The sequence below is a fragment of the Petaurus breviceps genome, unplaced genomic scaffold, assembly GCF_028583685.1.
Source record: "Petaurus breviceps papuanus isolate PSGF00001 unplaced genomic scaffold, PetGlider_PUasm1.0 76, whole genome shotgun sequence".
NCBI lineage: Eukaryota > Metazoa > Chordata > Mammalia > Diprotodontia > Petauridae > Petaurus > Petaurus breviceps.
This window is the reverse complement of record NW_027186473.1, coordinates 59,823,042-59,833,612: the sequence shown is the minus strand read 5'-3', so window position 1 is coordinate 59,833,612 and position 10,571 is coordinate 59,823,042. Positions and strand designations below refer to the sequence as shown.

The following is a 10,571-nucleotide window of genomic DNA, read 5'->3' as shown; positions in this document are numbered from 1 at the left end:
GAGAGAGAGAGAGAGAGAGAGAGAGAAGAGAGAGAGAGAGATCTGAAATCAAGGAGAAAGGTCTACCCAAAAATAAGATGTGAGAACAGAAAAGACAAACTTCCTAGGTTTCCCCAACATTAGCCTATTTAAAGGTATAATACTCTAACAAAAATGAGAAGTATACTTGAATCATTCAGTAGTTATTAAGTCCTTACTATATTCCAGGTGAAAAAAAGGGGATAAAAAAGAAAAAAGAAAAATGATTTCTCCTCTTGAGAAACATGCATTTTAAAAGAAGAGATAGTATGGATATAAATAGCTACATACAAAATACATTCAGACTAAATTCAAGGTAACTTTAGAGAAAAAGGCATGAGCAGCTGGGAGGAGTACTTTAGCGATCGGGACTATCACTTGGATATCTGTACTCTTGACAAATAATATGTATCAAGGTAATATCTGTATATCTGCTCAGTGCTTTAATAAACAGATAAAGTATTATGCAATGTTACTAAGAATGCTAAGAATTGGTGTTTTAAGTTTCAAAGTGCTGTAATTTAGGGTTTGTTTGGTTTGCCATCCATCATTTAGCAGAGCTGTGTTTTTAATAGTTTCTCATTTATCCAACAGGGTGGACTAAGTGCCCAAGCTTTTGTTCGAGTGGAGTTGAAGGATGTAAATGATAATCAACCTGTTTTTAACCCGACCTCCTACATGACGAGCATCAGTGGTCACACACAACCAGGCACGGAGATTCTCAACGTTGTTGCTACTGACAAGGATGCTGGAGTATATGGAGTGGTTGCCTATGAGCTCATTCCAGGAGACTTCTCCTCTCTCTTCACACTTGACTCTGCCACAGGTATGTGAGAAGTTTAGGCAGGTCTAGAATCAATCTTATGACGATTTTCTTCTGAAAGCAATGGTTTCTGTGTAAGAGTGAGAGTACATGAACCAGAAAATTAGATTGGATTGTTTGGAAAAGAAGGAGCTATTTCTTACAACAAATGATATCCTGATATAAAGAATTTAGATGACATGTAATTAATGCTCAGGAAAGATGAGCAAAAAAGCTATTTTACCAGGAGATAACCTCTAAATAAAGTATACTTCTATTATTTTTTTTTGTCTAATCTGTAATGTATTAAAATACCGTTTCTGGGAAGATTGTCTTGTTTATTAAAATGTTCACTTATTAACATTCTATACTTGAAAGTATAAATTTCAGGTAGTCATAAATAATATCAATGAAAATAACACTGGGCTATCCTCAGAAGAACTGGATCCTAATTAGCTATGAAACCATGAATGAACCTATGAAACCACTTAGTTTCTCTGAGTCTTATTTTCTTCATCTGTAAAATGAAGGCAATGAATTAGATGATCTTTAAAGCTTTTTTCCAGATTAAAAAAATCTGCTATTCTAAAGGACACCAGGTATAGGGTAACTTTTGTCTCAAAGGCATCTATCTGTCTAAAGAATCATTGGTTTCTGTAATGCATCACCTCCCTCTGTTTATTGCTAGTAGAAAGATTTTTAAGTACCTTAGAAAATAGGAAAATATTGAAATTCCAAGTATCCACTTTAGCAACCATTTACGTGATTAGGTATTAAGTGAGCCAGGGAAAGGCCTCTAGAGTTGACAAGAATAGAATCTCTCTAGGTGATTTGTGAAAGGACATGTAATAGAGAAGCAGGATGTGCAAATGTGGAGTGTGGTCTACACAGTCAGAGGGGCTTGCTGTGTTGGTGGACTTTGCTTCAATATTCTGTTAGGAGGAAGGGCTTAGAGGACAGTGAGGGATAGAGTAGAAAAAAAAAACTCAATGGGAAATGATTATGGAGTTTAAACAAAAGACAACAATAAATTAAAAGAAAAGAAGTAAATGACATGCCCATGAACTGTATTAATGAGAAGATGAAAATCAATTGCATTCTGCACTGGGTGGGGGAGTGAAAAGAAGGGAATAAGCATTTTTATTGCATCTACTAGGAGCCAGACCCAGTGCTAAGCACTTTAAAACAAACCTGTGAGGTAGGTGCTATTATTATCCTCATTTTACAGTTAAGGAAACTGAGGCAAACACTAAAAGAGTAAGTGATTTTCCCAGGCTCACACAGCTGGTAAGTGTCTAAAGTCGACCTCAAATCTTCCTGACTTCAGGCCTAGAGCTCTACCCATTGTACCTCTGAGTTTCCTCAACAGAGAAAGCAGAGACAGAGAACCCAGGTTCTATTATTAGTTCTGCTACTCATTTCCTGTATAACACTGGGTAAGCCATTTAATTTCCCTGGGTCTCTGTGTCCTCACCTATAAAATTAGGGAGTCCTACTAGAGCTTTCGGGGTCCCTTCCAGCCCTAACTCTATGATCTTATGGTAAGTCACCTATTCCCTTACCCCACTCTTGGACAAGTACTTATCTCTGGACCTCAGTTTCCTTCTAAATGAAAGAAAGGATTTGTTAGATACCCTCTAAGGTCTAGAATGATGATACACCAACATATATAATATTAAGTTATCCAATGTATACAATATTAAGACATGCTTGGAGGTAGTAAAAAGTTTTAATAAAAAGAAACTAAATCTGTTTTTTCTGTCAATTCCTTTTAATGTTTGAGCTTTTCAAAGAAAGGGTGGGATGTGTGCTTATAATGACTAGGAATTATGGAATCCCATGATTCGAGAACTATTGCTTTGCTAAAAACATCTGTTTGGGAACCATGTCTCAAGGTGGAGTACAGCAGCTGTTGCCCTGAGCATGGCAACATTCTATTACTACAGAGGGCAAAAAGCTAAGAATACTGTGTTCATTTTAGATTAGTGAGACTTTGAGGCAGGTAAACTGGTCATCCTTCAAGTTTGTGCTTTTTCAACCTTCCCTCTTGTCATTCATACCCCATCTTCCCAGAAAGACTCAGGGGACTGAGATTAACTCACTTTTTTAACCTTATGTAGTTTATTTCATGTGGTTTAGCAATCTTCAGCTCTTGTGTGGTACTGTCCAGGGGATTAGATGTTTACTCTGGCAGTCATCTGAAGGCAAATCTTTCCTTGCTCAAAAACAATGCCAGTGACGTAGCCCCTGAAACATTCCAAAGAACAGAAGAAACTAATCTTTTTAGGAAGTCAGACTGCTTATCTTGGCTTTTTCATAATTTACTTTAACCATGGACCTAAACTCTCTGTCAAATCAGACCCTCTAGGGCATGGTAGTTGCCAAAAAAATATAGGTCAATCAATAATCAGGGAGCATAATCTCTAAAAGCATTTAGCTGAAGGTTTCTAAACAACATCAGAGATGCTTCCCTCAGCTCCCCCTGTTGGACGTTGGAGATGAATAGGCTGCACTGTATTTTTATAGAAAGGGCCCTGGGTTGGTCTGATGGTCCACGGTTAGCCGCACACTCCCAGTTCTGCCATTTGGTATGAGGTAAATGCCTTGGCTTAATCACTGGGAACACTTGACGTGGTCATTATCTCATGCAAGTATCATGGTCTTTTTATAAAGCAAGAACCAAATTCGTAATGGAAGTAGCCCTAGGTCATTATTGCTGGCATTTTTTGATGTGGGAACATTTGGGTTGAAGACACTATTCCCAACCTTATAACACTTAGAATCTGGTTGTACTTAATCAGGGCTCATGAGTAATTCATGAAGTCTGGTAATACTTTAATATAACCTTTAGTTACAGAATATCAAACAACATCATGAATAGTTATTGTTCATTTTTTTTTTAGGGTAGAAAAGAGAATCTACTACACAGGCAATTCCCCAAATTTGGACTAGTTGTATGCTAAAGGTTTACTTGTAAATTGATTATTTGAAGTTATGAACACAACTGAGACACAATTTAGTAGAATGGAAAAAAATAATCAGTCAACTGAACTAATCTAGAGTCTGGCTAAATCCTTGTTCTGGCTGCTTCCTGCGCCATGTGATCATCCAAAAGTTGCTTAGCTTCTCTGAGTCCTTGACTGATTAAAAAAAAAGAGTGAGAAATACTGTGGAAGAATGAATAGAAGGCCAGTTTGAGTCAGAAAGACCTGGATTCAAGTCTTATCTCTGAAACAGACTGACTGCATGATTCTGGTTGACTTCTTGATATAATAGGCAGCTCTCTAAGACTAGAGTTTCAGAAAAACTACCAGTGATCTCCTTGGCCTATTAAAACTACTCTCTCTCTTTATGTATATACACACATATATATAAATATATACATATATACATGTGTACACATGCAAATATGTATGTGTATAGAGATAAGGAGCTGCCTGTGATACTAAGAGGTTAAATATATATAACCATATATTCAGACACATATATTTATAAATATAGCCAACAGTATTACTTCATTTATATTTCTCAGATGAAAGATGGTGCTTTTATTTACAAAATGCTGAGCAAAAATAATTATGTATATAATAATAAGTGTGATAGAAACCCCAGACTAGGAAATAAATGGCAGTAACATTTAACAGGTTCTACAACAATTTACCCTTGGGCTGCACTGATAAGGTCAAGACCACCTGAGAGCAACTTCACCCTTTCTTGTTTTGTTTCACAAAATTTCAAAGCCTCAAACGTTCTGAGCACCAGCAGTCACCTCTCTTGCTTTCCTCCTTTCTCAGAGTAGGAAGCCTCACTGTGTGCTAAAACTAATGTCTCTCTTTCTCTCTGGCTCTTGATCCTTCTTTGTCCCATCAACCCTAGACCTGGCTCAGCAGTCATACTCTTTTTCCTGTGAATCTGCACTATCTTCTTCACTAACTCTTTTACATTTGGCTACAGAGCTGCTTTGGGGGCTCCCTTAATCAACCAAGCAAGAAGAATTTGTTGAGAGATTGTACTAGGTGCTAGGAGACAAAGTCAAAATGAAGTGGTCCCTTACTTCCCTTGATCTTGCTATTTCATCGTTATTGCTCCATGTCTCTCCTCAATGCCGCCACCAAGCTTTCATTAAAAAAAGTCTATACTTTGTGCTTCTACTTCCTCACTACATTCTTTCCTTATCAACATAAAATCTGCCTTCCTTCCACACTGTTCTTTTGGAACTGCTTTTCTCCAAAAATATCACTAATAACCTCTTAATCAAACCAAATGACCTTTAATGACCTTTTTAGTCTTCCTCCTATCAGATGCCTGGTCCTCTGTTGACCCCAGAGATATTATGCTCTCCTGGTTCTCCCTGTCTCTCATCACCATACTACTACACTCCCTGTGGTGGCTCCTTTCTTTATTCCTTGAGTGGATCTAGCAAAGGATTATAGTAGGTTCTGAAATAAAGGATCTTCTCTAACCTCTCTAAAGACTCCTTTGCAATCCCATTCAGTCCCATATCTTTGACTATTACCTCAGTATTGGAAGGGTGACTCTTAAATTTATATTTTTTTCTCTTGATCACCCATCTTAGGTCTAGACCCAAACCTCCACCTACCTACACGATGTTGCAATTCAATTTGATCAAACATTTATTAAATCCCTACTGTGTGACAGACATCATTCTAGATGCTGGGGATACAAAAAGCATAGCTTAAGCACCCTGCTTCCCTGATTATGGTGACAAGAAGAACTGAAGGGAGGATATGTGTTGAGATGGAAAACTTTTCTTCTACTACTCCTTTTCTTTTATCTTTGCCACTGGTCCCATCCCACAATTTAGAGAGCGTACTCCTGGACAAGGCAGGGTGGGAGGGCCTGTTGGCTAAGAGCAGGAAAGAGGAGTCTAGTGGTAGTAGAGGAGGGTTTACAGTAGGAAAAGAAGGAAGGGACAACAAAGAGTTCCAGTCTTTCCCAGCTAGGGTGAATGTTCATGTAAAAAGAAGGTGTTGAATCATATAGATAAAGTCAAAATGGGCATGTGATTTAGATAAAAAGGCTGATATTACAAGCAAAGTAATGGAGCAAGGAATAGTTTACCCATCAGATTTATGGAGAAGAGAAAAATTTATGACCAAACAAGAGATAAAGAACATTATGAAATATGAAATGGATAATTTTGATTGCATTAAATTAAAAAAAATTTTACACAAACAAAGCCAATGCAACCAAGATTAGGGAAACAGAAAGCTGAGAAATAATTTTTATAGCCAGTATCTCTGATAAAGGTCTCATTTTAAAAATATATACAAAACTGAGTCAAATTTATAAGAATACAAATCATTCCCCAATTGGTAAATGGCAAAGGATATGAACAGGCAGTTTTCAGAGGAAGAAATTAAAGCTCTCTATAGTTATGTGAAAAATGCTCTAATCACTATTGATAAGAGAAATATGAATTAAAACAATTCTGAGGTACCACTTCACACCTATCAGATTGGTTAATATGAAAGAAAAGGAAAATGATAAATGTTGGAGAAAATGTGGGAAAATTGAAACACTAACACATTGTCGGTGCAGTTGTGAACTGATCTAACCATTCTAGAAAGCAATTTGAAACTATGCTCAAAGAGCTATAAATCTGTGCATACCCTTTGACCCAGCAATACCACTGCTAGGCCTGTATCCCAAAGAAATTACAAAAATGGTAAAAGGACCCACATGTACAAAAAATATTTATAGTAGCTCTTTTTGTGTTGGCCAAAAATTGGAAATTGAGGGTATGCCCATCAATTGGGGAATAGCTGAACAAGTTGTAGTATATGAATGTAATGGAATACTATTGTGATATAAGAAATAGTGAGCAGGTAGAGTTCAGAAAAACCTTGAAAGACTTTTATGAACTGATGCTGAGTGAAGTGAGCAGAACCAGAATAACATTGTACATAGTAACAGCCACGTTATATGATGACTAACTTTGATAAACTTAGCTCTTCTCAGCAATGCAAAGATCAATGACAACTCCAAAAGACTCATAATGGAAAATGCTATCCATATCCAGAGAAAGAACTATGGAGTCTGAATGCAGATGGATGTATACCATTTGCTCTCTCTCTTTTTTGTTTCTTCTTTCTCATGGTTCCTCCCATTGGTTCTAATTCATCTTTATGACATGATTACCATGAAAACATGCTGAACATGAATGTATATATAGAGTCTATATCAGACTGCACTCTGTCTTGGGGAGGGGAAAGGGAAAGGAGGGGGAGAAAATTTTAAACTTAAAATCTTATGGAAATGAATGTTGAAAATTAAAAATAAATATTTTTTTTAAAAAGGTGTTGTAGGGTAGAATCTGCCTGTTTGCTACCTTATGCATCTGACATTAGTAAAAGTTTGCATTTCCAATGACTACTATACATATTTTGATCGTTTCTTCAGAAGATAAATCAAAGCATTCAGTTTCCGATATTTAGAAACAGACCACCTGGTTTATGGTTTATCTTATCTTTTTTTTTTTCTCTCAATAATAATTGCTTTTTGGTCATATTGTAATTGTGGAAAGTGAGAAGGAAAAGTTAAAACTCAAATCAGTTTATTTTGCAGCATTAGTAAATGGATTTAGTAGGAGAATAGATAAAGATATTGTAGACAATTGTCTTTCTCAGTTGTCTATGAGTTTCTTGTCTTCAAGAGTTTTTTCTGCTGTTACCTTAAGTAATTAATAAGAGGATATATTGCTGTACTTATTTTAAAGAAAATTAAAGCCAGGCACATACAGAATGCATGGACAATTTATTCTATTTTACTAGAAAGTTCTTTTGCTGTCTTTTTTTTATACCACATACACTTTCTGAAAAACCCAACAGTCCCTTATAATAAAGAAAAACAATTAAGCAAAACCAACCTACACAGTGACCCCTTCTAGCAGTGTATGCCTCATTTAGCATCTGTATTCCTAATTTCCCTACCAAGAGGAGGTAGTGGCTTTTCCTATATCTTTGGGAACCAATATTGGTTACTACCATTGTTATTTTCTTTTATTTTAATTAGCTTGTACAAAGCTATATTTACTGGAAAAGTATAGCAAGTACTGTAGTACAGCAACATCTCACATTGGGAGCATTCACTCCCCTCTCTAAACCTTGGAACTTGGGGATAGTGGGTTCAAACTTAAAGCAGTTAATAAAGCAACAAAAACAAAGAACCTTCTCCCTAATCCCTCTGGGGAATGACTTCCTAGTTTAGGAGTCTTAATGGTGATTTGGGTCCTTCCATTAAGGCACATACATCCACTCAAGATCAGAAAGGTTAAATATGACAAAGGTGGAAAAAAGAGGAGCCATCATGTGTTCATGGACATATGGCAGCCTGGTGGGGAAAGGATTCCTCCATCTGATAGCTCACATCAGTTCTTGCCTCTCTCACAACCAGGGAAAAGAGAATCATTGCCTTTAATTTTAGTTAAGCTGCCTTTTAGGAGTGCTTTCATTTATATTATAGTGGTTTTATGATGATGGATTTAGAGTTGGAAAGGGCCTTGGAAGTTATCTTTGCCTTTTTTTTTGACAAATAAGGAAACCGAGACTGAGAGTTTACAAGGTCACACAAGCAAATGACAGAGCCAGAATTTAAACCCAAACCCTCTAAGTTCAAAATCAATAATCTTGATTATTTATACTATTCTCTAGGTATTTGAGTAACTTGTAAAAATGGGAGTAGCTCCCCAATTCAATAACTGGAATGGAAACCATTCTTAAAGCTGATTTAAGTTGTGATTCCCACTGTTGCCAATCAGCGTTATTCTATTTAGTTTCTCCAGTGTACTTTTTTTTCTGTAATAGTGACTGCTCATCTAATTGATTAGACTTATATTAAACTGTAGCCCAATAGGCTAAATCCTTGACTCTTTGATGTAAATATAATCTAAGTATTGGGGATAAACTTGATGGTGCTTTTATTTCCATCAGTACTACCAGTGCCCTGCCATCCAATCAACAGGTGATAGGTATTGTTAGATGTGGAAGATAGAGTCAGCTAATCTTGATCCTGAAGGGGCTTACATTCTTATGGGGAGAGGAGAAAACAAGAACACATATAAAACATAAAGGAAATAGAGAGTGGACCTGTGATTTCATTGGTATTTGGAACTTCCCAGTGAGGAAACTCCCTGCACCAGTGACACTTATAGTTTATAAAACTTATGGACTTGGAAAATAACCTACAATGTAAGTATCAAACTCCAGAGTATTGCTGTAACCAGATTCAAATGTAACTGAGAAATGTTTAACAAACTAAATGAAAATAAAATACAGTAATGTTAATTTGTGATTTTCTAAATCTATGAGCAATCTGTGGGGATTGGTTTCTCTTTGAGTTTGACATCACTGGAAGACCAACGAAAGGCTTGATCTGCCCCATAACATCTAGCTAGCATGTGTTAGAAGCAGTATTTGAACTGAGGTTCTTCTTGGCTTCAAATTGCTCTCTACTATACTTTCATAGAGGCAGCTCGGGGGAATTGTTGATAAAGCACTTGGACTTGTAGTCAGAAAGACTTTGGTTGGAATGCTGCTTCAGATACTTAGTAGGTATGGGATCCTAAGCACATCATTTGACTTCTTTTCGTATCAGTTTCCTCATCTGTAAAATGGGGATAATAAAAGCAACTATCTCACAGAGTTGTAATGAGGCTTGAATATATGTACATATTTTTGGTAAATCTTAAATTGCTACAGAATGTTAACTATAAAGAAATCAAATCCAAAATAGTTGAATATATATATGTGTATACACCAATGGGAAGGGCATCAGGAAAAGCTTCATTCCACTTGGAATCATGGCTACATTCATCTGGTGATGTATTAACAACTCTTGATCTGGTCCCGGTGATGTGCTTTTTGTCCTCCTGTTCTCTCCTCTGTGTGTGGCATAAGGGGAGACATTTGAAACCAAGTTCTCTTAAGACAAAGGCTCCAGGCATCACTTCTGGATTCTAATGGAGCATATTTGCGTGAGGGGAAATTCTGGACTTTGCTCTTATTCTCCAGATCCATCACCTTGGCAGATGGCCATATGGTCTGAATTTAGATGGAATACCATAATTCCTTCCTCTGCCATTCTCCACTAGTAGCATATAATGCCAGCTGCATAAACCAGAACCACATGTACCACCCTCCTTCTCAGGACTGTAATCACTCATATGGAACAATTCTCTGAAAATTTATGGAGAGTAGTCCCATGACATTTTTTCTGTCCCTGATAATAATCCTGAACCTCCAAGGTCCCAGGAGGTAAAGGAAGGTAAGGACTAAGGACCCAGACTATAAATGCCCTTTTCTGCCTCCCACTTTTGAGGGAGCATAGTGAAGAAAGGGCTGTAATTAGAGCCAGGACATACCTGCTTTGGGTCTATCCCTTACTAGCTCTCTGGACCTCAGTTTCTTTATCTGTAAAAATTAGGATAATACCCCACAGGACTGTTGCAGAAAAAGTGCTCTGTAAATGTGAGTAGCTCTTATTTGCCCCTTGCTGTAGAGAGTACCTCAAGGGCCACTGATGACTTTCTGGTCCCCAGATTAAGAGAAGAAGCACCCCTGGGTAGATGCAGAGAATGGGATGGGGGCAGCGCTTCACTGATTCTTCCACAGAGTAAGTCAGTTTAGGACATCCTGAGCTGGCAAAACATACCAGAAAGTTTGCTACTATAAACATACATACATTATCTATCTATCTATCTATCTATCTATCTATCTATCTATCTATCTAT

At 37.1% G+C, this 10,571-nt stretch overlaps 1 protein-coding gene across 1 annotated transcript in view; it reads left to right on the top strand.

The window, feature by feature from the left end:
• Positions 1 to 10,571, top strand: part of DCHS2 (dachsous cadherin-related 2) — a 351,174-nt gene that overhangs the window by 202,874 nt on the left and 137,729 nt on the right. The window contains exon 3 of the mRNA XM_069105586.1: positions 613 to 844. Coding sequence (XP_068961687.1) covers positions 613 to 844 — 232 coding nt within the window. The remainder of the gene's footprint in view (positions 1 to 612; positions 845 to 10,571) is intronic.